The sequence below is a fragment of the Protopterus annectens genome, chromosome 10.part0 (genome assembly GCF_019279795.1).
Source record: "Protopterus annectens isolate FY-2018-M chromosome 10.part0, PAN1.0, whole genome shotgun sequence".
Taxonomy (NCBI): domain Eukaryota; kingdom Metazoa; phylum Chordata; order Ceratodontiformes; family Protopteridae; genus Protopterus; species Protopterus annectens.
This window is the reverse complement of record NC_056744.1, coordinates 13,139,758-13,152,552: the sequence shown is the minus strand read 5'-3', so window position 1 is coordinate 13,152,552 and position 12,795 is coordinate 13,139,758. Positions and strand designations below refer to the sequence as shown.

The following is a 12,795-nucleotide window of genomic DNA, read 5'->3' as shown; positions in this document are numbered from 1 at the left end:
TGGACTTATAGCTGCTGGTATATTTGCAGCCATTGTTCTTAGTTCTCTTTATTTTTTATTTATTTATTTTTTTTAATTAAATCACATAATAGCAAGCTTTACTGCTCTGAAGCATGTAAGCACAACTTACTGTTATGCATATCATGCCAGTCTGAGATTATAATGTAAATTCAGTGACGTGTTCCTGAGTGCTTGTGTGTGTGTGTGTGTGTGTGTGTGTGTGTATTATTGTCTGAATGAAGACTGTACCTATAGCAGTTGCTTATCATTTCACAAATGTATTTGCCCATCTTTTTCTCTCTCTCACTTTTCTTCTCTCTGCTTTATGCAAGTATAATCCGCTGTTAATATTTCTCTATATTGACTGATTTACCTTATTGTTCATTTATGTAGTTGATAGCTTTGCAGTTGAAACTCTTGAGTGATGTAGTTTTTTCCCACATTTTATTTAGTGGTTCACCCCATTCTTCTTTCAACCCTTGTGTGTATACAAGAGAATAATGGTGTACTTTGTTTTAACAGTTTATGTTGTTGCTGTATGAACACAGTTACCATGGACAATCCGGGTAGAAATCTGTCTAATATTAACCTCTAAGAATCTTTTGGTAACTAAAATCTTTAAAGCAGGGGTGTCCAACCTTTTGGCTTGCTGGGGTCGCATTGAGTGAACAGAAATGGTCTTGGGGCCACATATAAAATATATCATATAGTTAACTCTTTCGTTGCTCCGGAAGACCACAGTCGACCTCCTGGCTGTACTGTAGGTGCATTTGAACAATGAATAAATGTAATAAATGCCTAATATTTGCCTTAAAATTCTAATTCTCATTCTAATTCTAATTCTAATTCTCTAATCTAACAGTTAACTCTAACATCTTAGTTAATATATCTATCTATATATATATTTTTTTTTTTTTTTTTTTTTTACAAATAAACAGATATTCACTACAGCACTAGCATTTCAAACTGGGAAAACCATTCCAGCAGTCCAACTACGTAAAATGTCAACATCAGCAGTCCTGCAATACTATAATCCACAAAAATAACCCAACAAATTTGCAATAAAGTAAAGAATTCACATTACTGACTTAATAAAACAATTCTGAATAAGCTACAAAGAGGGTCTCGCCCAAACAAATAACTGGTGCCAGAAATATGGCCTCAAGCTAAATGCCAAAAAATGCATCATCATCCCCTTTAAGGAGAGTGATGTCCCCACAAATTATCACATTAATAACAATCTTGTAAGCACGCAATAAGTCGTATGGTACTTAGACACCCAGGTTGATAGAAACCTGAGTTTTGATCACCACTTTGTCTCCGTTGTAAGGAAAGCTTTTTACATGGCCCACTTCATTAGTAAGGGTAGCTCATCCAGGGACAAGGAGGTCATAACATCCCTGTATCCTTCCTTTACAAGAGCCATTATTGAGTGCAATGCCCCTTTTGGCATGTGCTTCAGCAAAACACCCTGTCAAAAGAAAGACTACAACCATTTCTGACAAAAAAGGTCAAAGGACTAAGTTCACTTAGTTATCCAAACAGACTAAAAAGCTTCTTGCTTTCCTTCGTCTCTCACTGGCCCCTATAAATTTCATCATTGGCTTGCTTTCCAGGCTAAGAAAGCTCCTGCCTTAAGAGACGTCCTGTACCTCAGAAATACGGTTATACTTAAAACGCTCACTACAAAGACCACAGCCTTCACTGCAACATAAACAAGCCACTTTTTATGGTCAGGTTCTTGACACAAAAACCTTCAACTTCTGTAAAAAGCTCCTCTCATTATCAAACAATGTAGTTCAGCAACACGATGGCTGGATGGATAGCCATAAATGTAGTCCTTGGGTAAGTAGCATAGCCTTCATCAAACCAGATGGAAAATCCACATACTAACCTTTCCCAGCTGGATGGCTAAGATCTAATATTGGTTAGTCTAGTTGCCCAAGAAGAGGGGCATGTTTAACTAAGAATTTAATTTGCAAAATTATATTCAGTATACATATTAAATCTCTCTCTCTCCTACACACACACACACACACACACACACACACACACACACACACACACACACACAAAAAAGCCCCTACTTGTAAAATAGGCAACCTCAGTAATCACATGACACTCACTGAATGAAATTGTCTGGAAGTCAAAATATCTGAAAAAAAAATCATAATAGAGATGGATTCATCCATGTAATTTCCAACCACCAAAAGGACCATCAATAAATCAACAAACAACTGCTCGGCAAAACGTAATACTGGTGTAAACATATAACTTGTGTCAATCCCCAGGTTAATCCATACCAAAAGATTGTTTCAGAGCTTCAGCTATGTACAAACAGCTTTCTCCTAAAAACTTAACTCATTGATATTTTCCTTGCTGTAATTATAACTGTAAAAAAAATGTTTTTAAGTTTATTCTGTACCTCAATGATTCTCACTGTTATGAGATGTAATCTCTGCCATATTGTATGAGTACTACATACATAATTTGCTGTCTCTCTCTCATGTATTGTATTATATTGTTTTGTGTTATTTTTGGAGCTTTTCTCCACGGGCCTCCGCTGAAAATGGACATGTGTCCAGTTGGACTTTCCCGGTAAACAAATGTAAAATAAAATAAAATAAATAAAAATAAACTTCCCTCCAATCTAAAGCCATTTGACATTCAGACATTTTAATTTGTGCAGAAGGAACCATACCTCTCAACCTTAGAGCAAGAAATCTGGACAAAGCTAAAAATAAAAGTGGGACACAGGCCCAAAAATAGTTGTGCATCACAGACACCATTGAAACAACTGTAGCTGCAAACATTATACATCACTTATAATCTTTCTATCCCATCATTGTCAGTTAAACATTATATGGCTCATTCAGTCCTGCCTTCTTTTGCATCAAAGAAAACCATGCTTTGAAATGACAAATGCATTAAAAATAATAAATAAAACACATTGCATCAACATCCTGCAACTTCCTACCTGCAAGCAACCACAGAGCTTTCACTGAAACTAGGGCTGCTTGTTTCCCAGAATAATAGCTCTCCCTAATTAAGTCTAATGGTATACATTCCACCAGTATCTGGACTACCTGAAATAAATTAAATTATGGCCTGTAAATTGAAAGTACACTTTGTTTAATTAAACTATATTTCTAAATTCCACTTACTATATTTTTTCAGTAACATCCCAATATCCATTTCCAGGTCACTTTACAAGACATTGGCAGTGGTAGACTTGGCATCCTTCAGAACCTCACAGGCCCACGCTAATACATTGTCCATTAAATGTAAATATCCATCCACTGTAAATGGCAAGAAGCTGTGTCTTAAAAAATCTACTTCTGGCAAGCTTACCCAAGTATTAGATTTTGAAACAAAGAAACATATTCTCCACAGTCCGTAAGTCTCTGTCTTTAATAATCATCTACTGTTGCAGCACTCCCAACACATAAGCACACACACACTAAAATCCCCAACATTTAAAAAATGACATTGTGCCCACTTGATTTGCCAGTATTGATGATCCGCCAAAGATATGCTTACTGTTGTCCAACCTACCACTGCTTAGAACCCACCAATGAAAAAAACAGTACTAGGTGCTTTTTTGTTTGTCTGAAAAAACAATACAACTTTATGTGCTACAGTCCCACATAGTCAGTCCACTACTGACCTATTAACCCTAGGCTGCTGTCTCATTCTTACTCCCTGGAACTGCATTACCTTGGATGACTACTTTTATTTCCTAAGCAAAAGACACAAATTGGAAGATGAGGCAAAAATCCAGACATTCTTTGAAAATCCATACAGTTAGGAGGTGTGTGTTCATGTTCAATACAACACTCTCCCTGTCAGGAAAGCCGCAATTTAACAAAAGTGTACTCTTAATGTATGATGTATTTGTGAGCTAACTTGTTTGTGTTCAGTAGGTAGACTGATCATTGTTAGTCTCTTTGTGCGTGCATCTCTCTCTGTCATGCACACATATACACACATACACTCTTCTACTTTCACGCACACAATTCTGCTTTCATGTATGCACTCACTCACTCCGTACTTACCTATTAACACAGGTAATTGCTGTCCCTTTCAAAGGCAACAGCGGCAAATCCATACATGAGTCCCTCTTCAGCGAGAACGCATACACACACACACACACACACACACACACCCACACACACACACACACTCTGATTGTTCGGAGCAAAATAATGGCGTAAACACACCGACCCTTTTTTGGCTCAAAAAAAAAAACTAGAAGGGTGCTTTGGTGCATGCGCACACCGACATTATCATTACAGGTCACGGGAGTGAAAAACACAAAACAAAAAAAAGTGTTTTGGGGCGTGCATACATCGATGTTGCAGTTAGAGGTTGAGGGCCGCATGGAAGAGCTCTGAGGGCCGCAGGTTGGACACGTCTACTTTAAAGGATGCAAGTTATTTCCATTACTGGACTCTCTTTGTCATTTGCTAATCATATTCAGTCAATCTTTAACTAGCTATGTAAACTTTAATGTTAAGTTGTGTATCTCGTCTTCGTTCTTGCTGGTTGGGTTCGGAGCCGATCCTCGGCTCCGACTCTGCCATCTTCTAAAACTCGAGAGCTATTTACTGGCTCAAGGCCTCCCCATATCCCACAATGCCTGGTGCTAGATCCCCAGATCTCATTTGCCGCTTCTGCTACGAGGTTGCTTTTGCTGGCTCAGGTCGTATTTTTGTCTTTTGATAGGTTTTATATAAAAATTTTTCATATATATAGTTAGCGTTTAGTTCTTGTTATAATAGTTTAGTACTTTCTGTCCCTGTATAGTTTTAGATCTATCCCATCCCCTTAGAAAACTCATTTTTACTGTTAGAGAGTTTTCCCCTCTCCCCCCTCTCTTTTTCTCTCTTCAAGGTAGCCGTTTTAGTTAGAGGCTAACCCTTGTTCTCTAAAATACCTTTTGTAGTGTTTTCAGATAGAAATAGTTGTAGTACTTTACTTTTTCTAGTATATATATATATATATATATATATATATATATATATATATATATATATATATATTATAGTTGTAGTGTGTCTGTGTGTCGTTAAGGTGTGGTAACTGGTTTTATTTCTGTGTACGGTTCTTTATACTTGTTACCTACTGTTGTACTGTTGGCCTTTTTTTCCTGTTACAGGATGTCCAAAGATACATGCTGTCAGAAAATGTCTCTGACAGATGGTCACACTTCTTGTGTCTACTGCTTGGGCGCCGTACACCTGCAGGACTCTTGTTCGGTGTGTCACGCCTTTAGTCCAAGAGTCCTGCAGGAGCGTAGGAATAAGTTAATCCTTAGAGGATTACTAAAACCTGAAGGATCACCTGCTAAGACTCAGCCAGGGAAACCCTCCAAGCCATCGGCTCCCAGCTCGTAGCCGTCGTCGGGTGTGGCGTCTGCTTTGACTTCGGTTTCGGCCGGGAACGAAGTACCTGCCTCTCAGTAGGCTCCGACCCTGGTGTCGGAACCTTCAGGGAGCCGAAAGCGTTCTAGGTCCCCATCCCTAGAGTCAATTCGCTCAGCTCCGGGGTCGCTGCTGTTACAGTCAGAGCGAAGTCACCGATCTCACTCTTCTCGGTCTTCGAGACTGTCTGACCATGACTTGGAGAGAGCGGTGAGCAGACTTCTGAAATCGCAGGCCCTGGCTAAAATGCTATCCAGCCCCCCCTCATCAGGGTTTGGCTCTGCCTGTCTCTACAGTAGTTCCTCCTTCGACTCACCCCTTGAGTTCGGAGCCAGAGCTGGTTGGGGTTTGGATCGTGGAACTGTCAGAGCCGATACCTACCTTTTCAGTTCCTTCTGCTCCGATCACTTCCATGGCGCTGTCCTTGGAGGGATCTGGGTGCCGAGACTCCCTCGTTGGTTCCGAGGGGGTGAGTGGCATCGGACCCTTGTCTGACCCCATTCTCTCTCTCGGAGCTTCGGCGCAGGTGAGCTCGGCTCCTACATCGGCCTCGGAGCCATCCTTCTCGGTGCTGGGGAGGGTTCTGGTCTCTTCGGAGCCTGAGCCGCCTTCTCTGCCGGAAAGGGGTGCCTTTGAGGTCATGAGGAGTGTGCTGGCCCCTCAGTCAGCCCCACGATCAGCCTCTTCGGCTTCTCCCCCCATGGTGCCTGCGTCTGCCTCTGCCCCTCTTCCAGACCCCAAGCGAGGAGAACAAGCACTCCAGGTCGCCCCAGTGGGCGCGTCCTCCTCTTCCAAGGCCTCCCCTGATCATTCAGAGGAGCCCCCCCGAAAGAGGAAATGTAAGAGGAAGCATGTTGACTCCCCTGAGTCTGTCACTTCGGATACCAACTTAGAGGATTTGGAAGGGTCCCCGAGGTCCCCCTCTGAAGATGTCTCCTTCTCAGACATCCTTGAGATGTTTAGGCAGAGGGGGAACTGGACTACCCTTAACCCTTCTGAGGATGAGTCGGTATATCTGGACACGTTTGGTTCTCGCCACTCCACCTCCTGGGTGTCTCCGCCTTTTGATCCACTGATGGCAGTGGTGGCTTGAAAGGCATTGTCAGCCCCAGACACAGTGGAACCAACTCCCCGAAGGCCCACGAAATTCATCACAGCACCACAAGACAAACAATTTTTGACAAAGGGTGTCCCTGTTGATGCTATGGTGGTAGCAGCGGCCACGAAAAAGGAGTTGGCTGAGATTTCGTCTGTCCATCCCCCTAATAAGGAGTCTAGGACGATGGACAGATACGGGAAGCGGATGTTTTCCTCAGCGACCGTTTCCATGCGGTCGCTGAACTATTTGTGCCATTTTACATGCCTTCAAAGGGATCTCCTTAAGGAGCTAGGAGAATACCCTTCAAGATCCAGCAGCTGCGGGGGCCCAGGATAAGATTACCTCCCAGCTGGCAACTCTTAATTCGAGAGTGAACTCCTCCATGCGGCTCATTTCTTATGCGGCCGATGGGGTGAGTAGAGCCATAAGCACAGGTGTGGCCTTGAGAAGGCACGCTTGGATGCGGTTATGTAACTTTGCGGACCCCTTTAAGGCATCTTTCACCAATACCCCTTTTGATGGTTCTGCTCTTTTTGGACCACAGGAGAAGGATACCCTTACCAAGTGTGTGCAGGAAGGCAAGACTCTCTCTGCTGTGGGAGTCCATTTTTCCACTCCTTCTAGACCATACCCCAAACATCAGAAAAGTGGCAAAATGTGGTTCCAGAAACCCCAGGGAGCCTTGCCTGACACACGTGGTGAGTTTCCCTCCAGGGGCAGAGGAGGGAATAACAACAATAGACGCCGCCCTCGAGATAGAGGGGGCCCGCAAAATCAGGGCAGCAGAGATTCCTTCTCTGACAAGCCCTTCCAGTATCGCTGAGGGGCTGCCCACCTTCGGAGGCAGTCGGGGGAAGATTATCGCTGTACCCAAAAGCCTGGCAAGACATAACTCAAGACAAATGGGTACAGTCCATCATATCCGGAGGTTACAGAATTCCCTTCGATCATACCCCCTTAAGGTCAAACAAATCCTTTCCAGATGTTCCACCCAGTCTAAGGGAACAAGCAGTACAAGAGATCTCAAAACTGCTACAAAAAAGAGCCATCCAACAAGTCCCAGCAGACCAGCAAGGATCCGGAATTTACTCAAGGTTCTTTTTGGTACCAAAAAAAGACAGGGGACTGGAGACCCATTTTGGATCTCAGCAGACTAAACAGGTCTGTACAAAGAACGAAGTTCCGGATGGTCACATTTCAGTCCATTCTACCCTTTTTGGGTCAGGACAATTGGATGTGCTCCATAGATCTTCAATATGCATACTACCATATCAAAATGGACAGGCGTTCCAGAAGATTCCTCCGCTTCCAGCTGGGAGCCAGTCATTATCAGTTCCGAGCTCTGCCCTTTGGTCTCACCACAGCCTCCAGGGTGTTCACCAAATGTATGACAGTAGTTTCCTCTCACCTGAGACGGCAAGGATTCCAGGTGTTTCCCTATCTAGACGACTGGCTCCTTACTGCTACCACCAGACATCAGCTGCTACGAGCCAGGAACTACACCATCCAAACTTGCTCCAAGCTAGGTATCACAATAAATTTCGAAAAGTCTGCATTGTCACCTTGTCAGTCTATAACCTTTATAGGCGCAAGTTTAAGTACAAAAGACATGTCAGCGAGACTTCCGTTACACAGAGTATTAGATATTCGCCGACATGTACAGGTGTTATTAGGATGCAAGAAAATTCAGGCCAGATTCGTCCTGAAGACATTGGGCCTCATGGGAGCAGTGATCATACTAGTCCCTCTGGCTTGTTTTTATATGAGGATTCTTCAGTGGTTGCTTTTCACGCAATGGTCATTTCTACAACTTCCAATGTCTCACATGATTTTGATTACACAGACATGCAAAGTCCAGCTTGCTTGGTGGATGGTTTCCCCGTCAGTACCCCAGGGCAGACCATTTGTTCTTCCTCCTCCAGTAGCCACGGTGACCACAGATGTCTCCCTGATCAGGTGGGGGGGCACTTTCAGGGCATAACAGTCCAAGGCACCTAGCAACCCCACGAGTACCATCTGCATATCAATGTCTTGGAGATGAGAGCTGTGCTTTTAGCGTTGCAAACTCCTCATAACTCTCTTCCCACCGGGACCATTGCGATTCAGACAGACAATATGTCGGTAGTGTGGTACATCAACAAGCAGGGCGGAACCAAGTCCTACCCCCTATGTCGGGAAGCACTCAGACTCTGGCAATGGGCGATATCTTCCCAGCGGTTTCTGATAGCAACGCACATCCCTGGGAAGTCCAACGTTATAGCGGACAGGCATGAGCAGAGCAATTCTCATGCCTCACGAGTGGTCTCTCAATCAGACAGTGGCGGAGCAAATCTTCCGCAAATGGGGTCAGCCTTGCTACGACTTTTTTCGCCACCCCCTTCAACAGCAAGTGCGACAGTTTCTTTTCTCTCCTCCCTCTTCCCGGATACCCTCCCAGAGATGCTCTAATCCACAGTTGGCCTCAGGGACTTCTTTATGCATTCCCCCCATTTCCCCTGATTCCCAAACTAATACAGAAAGCTACTACGCTGGGATGCAAGATGATCCTCATTGCCCCCTACTGGCCTCGACAAATCTGGTTTCGTTCTTGCATCATCACCTCCTGGAGCAACCCTGGACCCAGTACCAGACCTCCTGATCCATCAGTCAGTCGGGCGGGCTGCACCAATGCCTTCAGTCTCTCAACCTCACTGCTTGGTTGCTCCACTTCCAACCTTAGCCAGGCTTCCAGACATTTCCCAATTGGTGCGTGAAATCATCTTATCTTCGCACAAATCTACCACCAGGAAAACTTATGCTAGTAAGTGGAAACGTTTCTCTTGCTGGGCAGAGTATAAAAACATAGATCCCTTTTCAGCCCCGGTCCACCACGTTTTAGATTTCTTAGCAGAACTTTTTCAGGCTGGATCCTCTTCTGCCACCATTACAATTCAGTTAGCCGCAATTTCAAATTTTTATACAGGCCTATCTGAAACTAGTATCATGTTCCATAAGCTTTGCAAAGCCTTTCTTAAAGGGACTACTTTGCTCAGGCCCCCAGTAAGAGATCCCCCGCCTCCGTGGGATCTTAATTTGATCTTAGCTTCCCTAATATTGCCCCCCTTTGAACCCGCAGCTTCATGTTCCTTAAAGTTTCTTTCTTGGAAAACCCTCCTTCTTGTGGCAATTACCTCAGCTAGAAGAGTTTCCGAACTCCAGGCCCTTTGTGTTCGCCCTCCTTATTTAGTTTTCCATAATGACAAAGTTTCGCTCAGGACTAATCCCTCCTTCCTTCCTAAGGTACCTTCTGAGAGTAATCTGAATCAGTCCATTGATCTTCCGGTCTTCTTCCCAAATTATTCCAACAAAGCTGAACATAACTTACATCAGTTGGATGTTCATAGACAATTACGTTTCTACTTGCATAGGACTAAACAAATTAGAAAATCAGATCGGCTCTTCCTGTCCTATGCTGAAGGTAAACAAGGTCTACCAGTGTCTAAAGTAACTTTGTCTAGGTGGTTGACTTCTAGTATTGCTTTGATTTATCATTTGAGGAACAAACAGCTCCCTGCTAAACCAAAAGGCCACTCTACTAGGGCTTTAGCTACTTCTGTAGCTTTTCAGGCAAGATTACCAATGGAAGCCATTTGTGTGGCAGCTACATGGGCCACTCCCCATACATTTATTTCTCATTATAAGTTGGATGTGGCCTCTAGGAGCAGAGCAGATTTTGGTTCCACTGTGGTGAAGAGTCTGTTCCGATGAGCCACCCAGGACTGAGGTGCTAGGGACGCTGTCCCAACCAGCAAGAATGAAGGCGAGATAGACAATTTAACATTAAGAAGTTATGTACCTACCATAACGTTCCATGTTAGTTGTCGTCTTCTCGCTTTCTTTCTTGCGTCCCACCCTCTGTCCCCCTGTCCTAATAGACCGAGAAGAGTTGTCCTCTGAGCCCCTTTTAGCTGGCTGGGTCTTATCTGGTTTGTTCCATCAACCTTTTAGCTCTGTAGCTAAGCATATGCTGTTAGGACAGGAGTCCATATATTTGTCTGTAGTTAGGTCTACCAAACGAGATCTGGAGATCTAGCGCCAGGCATTATGGGATATGGGGAGGCCTCGTGCCAGTAAATAGCTCTCGAGCTTTAGAAGATGGCTGAGTCAGAGCTGAGGATCGGCTCTGAACCCAACCAGCAAGAAAGAAGGCAAGAAGAAGACAACTAACATGGAACGTTATGGTAGGTACATAACTTCTTATTCTTTTACCTAGATGTATTGACATTTGATCGTCGCCAAATACAAACCAGTTTACTTGCAAACTAACCTCCTCTTGTGATGTAACATTCACTAAATTATGTTGCAGGTGTACAAGTATTGCATGTAATATTCTGTCTAAAGATATCACTAAAATGTACTTTGCTGATGTTACTTGATGATCAGAGTGCATAAAAATATTAAGCAATATTAAAGTTGCTACTAAAGTTAAAGAAAAAACTTGAATATTGAAAATTTCAGTAAAACAAAGTACTGTTCTGTTTTTAATGATGTTGCAAGCAAAATAAACCCTTCCTTGATTAATGAAACTGTAGCTTATACATGTTACTTTATGTATTAGTACCTTAGAAAGTATGGATGTTGCATAAACTTCAGATGTTAATACTTTTACTGCAGAGAAAATTGAAAAATGTGGAATCATTGAGGATGAGGCAGGGTATCTTTTACGGTTCATGCTAAATAAAACTAACTTGTGCAGTATTCATTTTGTTAGATTAAGAGGTGGGATCCTGTAACAGTACTAGACATTAACACTTCTGAATAAAACATTTAATTTGTTATAGCAGAGAAGTCTGCATAGAGGATTATGAGGAAAAAAACACTAATAGATGCAGTGTTTTTACTGAGGTAGGTTGCTTTAATGAGAGAATTCAGGAAGGAAAAACATTATTGGTTGCATTATCGTGTTCACTTAAAATAAGCTACAGTTTTGTGTGACATTTTTAGTGTTGCAGTTGCTGTTTTAAGACCTAGGTACTGTGTCCTCGGTCTTTGCGTCTGAGTTTAATGTACAGGTTTTTGCCATTCTTGATTACAGCAGTTTTGCTGATGTATTTTCTGATGCACTTGATTTATCTATACGCAGGTAAATGGCATGTTGCCCATCCTTCCACTGCTTTTCCCTATTCTGTGGATCCTGGTCATGGCCTTTGGTGAAGCAAAGGTCCTGGCTCAATTCAGCAAGGCTTCACCAACTGGATTAGTAAGTTTTTGAACCTGAAAATTTGTCTGCATTGATGTATGTTTAGAACATACATGTGATCACAAGTGCTCTGTAATGTGTGAGTACATATTTACTGTGCTTGTATGTGATATGTCTTATACCCACCTGTCTATGCATCACATGTCTGTGACATGACATTATGTGCTTAGTGTCTACCTGTTTTTGCACTAGAAAAGTAATATTGCTGTTGGTCTCTCAGTTGTGTGTCTGTGCTTGTTTGTGCTAAAGTTAGCGTGTTTACATGTGCTGCTTTAGTGTGGTTGTGGAAGATAAATGTTATGCTTTCTTGTTTTGATGGTCTGTTACCAGCCTGTGCAACTACACATCAGCACTTATTTTGCTTTGCCATTTTTAATTGAGACTGTGCATTTATCAGTTGTGTAACGTAAAGCTGTACGTAATGCTAGGTGGTATATCTGCATGTCATGGGTAGTGCTAAGAAGACAGTATCCTGAGCTTTGATTTTGTTAGGTTAACTCTTGTCCTGTATTTTAAGGAGGGGAGTAAGTTCTTCCCTTGGTTCAAACATTGAAGTATTTGCATTCTACCTCTTCAGTTATTCTTTGCTTTTAGCCGCACAATATCTTTTCGTAATGCATATCTGTTGTTAGCTGAAAGATCATGTGCAAAGGTTTGTTCTTGCCATTCCCTTCTGCAGTAATTATGCTGTCATCATGTAATGTGGCCTTTCTGATTCTAAAATTTGTAGTTTTTACTTTAGCTTCTTTTTTAAACTATATTAAATGTACTAAATGTGTATTTTTATATCCTATATTTTGAGCAGCTGCCATGTACTTCTTGATTGTCATATGGTTCTGTTTCTTGATGATGCAGTAAGGGGAGGGGATAAACAGCTTGTAGTTGGTCATGTTTTATTTACCCTGCAGCAGATTTCAACATATAAAGTAACACAGTATATAGCATAATCAGTTAGGTAGGCAATAAATCAATAAGTAACTAAATACATTTATATTCAAAGAAAAAGTAAAGTAGAAGTGGAGCAGGATAAGATT

At 42.4% G+C, this 12,795-nt stretch overlaps 1 protein-coding gene across 2 annotated transcripts in view; it reads left to right on the top strand.

Moving 5' to 3' along the window:
• The window catches only part of TMEM94 (transmembrane protein 94), a 2,655,014-nt gene that overhangs the window by 921,716 nt on the left and 1,720,503 nt on the right, over nt 1-12,795 (top strand). For both annotated transcript variants that reach the window (XM_044084945.1, XM_044084944.1), the window contains exon 10: nt 11,645-11,761. In XM_044084945.1, coding sequence (XP_043940880.1) covers nt 11,645-11,761 — 117 coding nt within the window. The remainder of the gene's footprint in view (nt 1-11,644; nt 11,762-12,795) is intronic.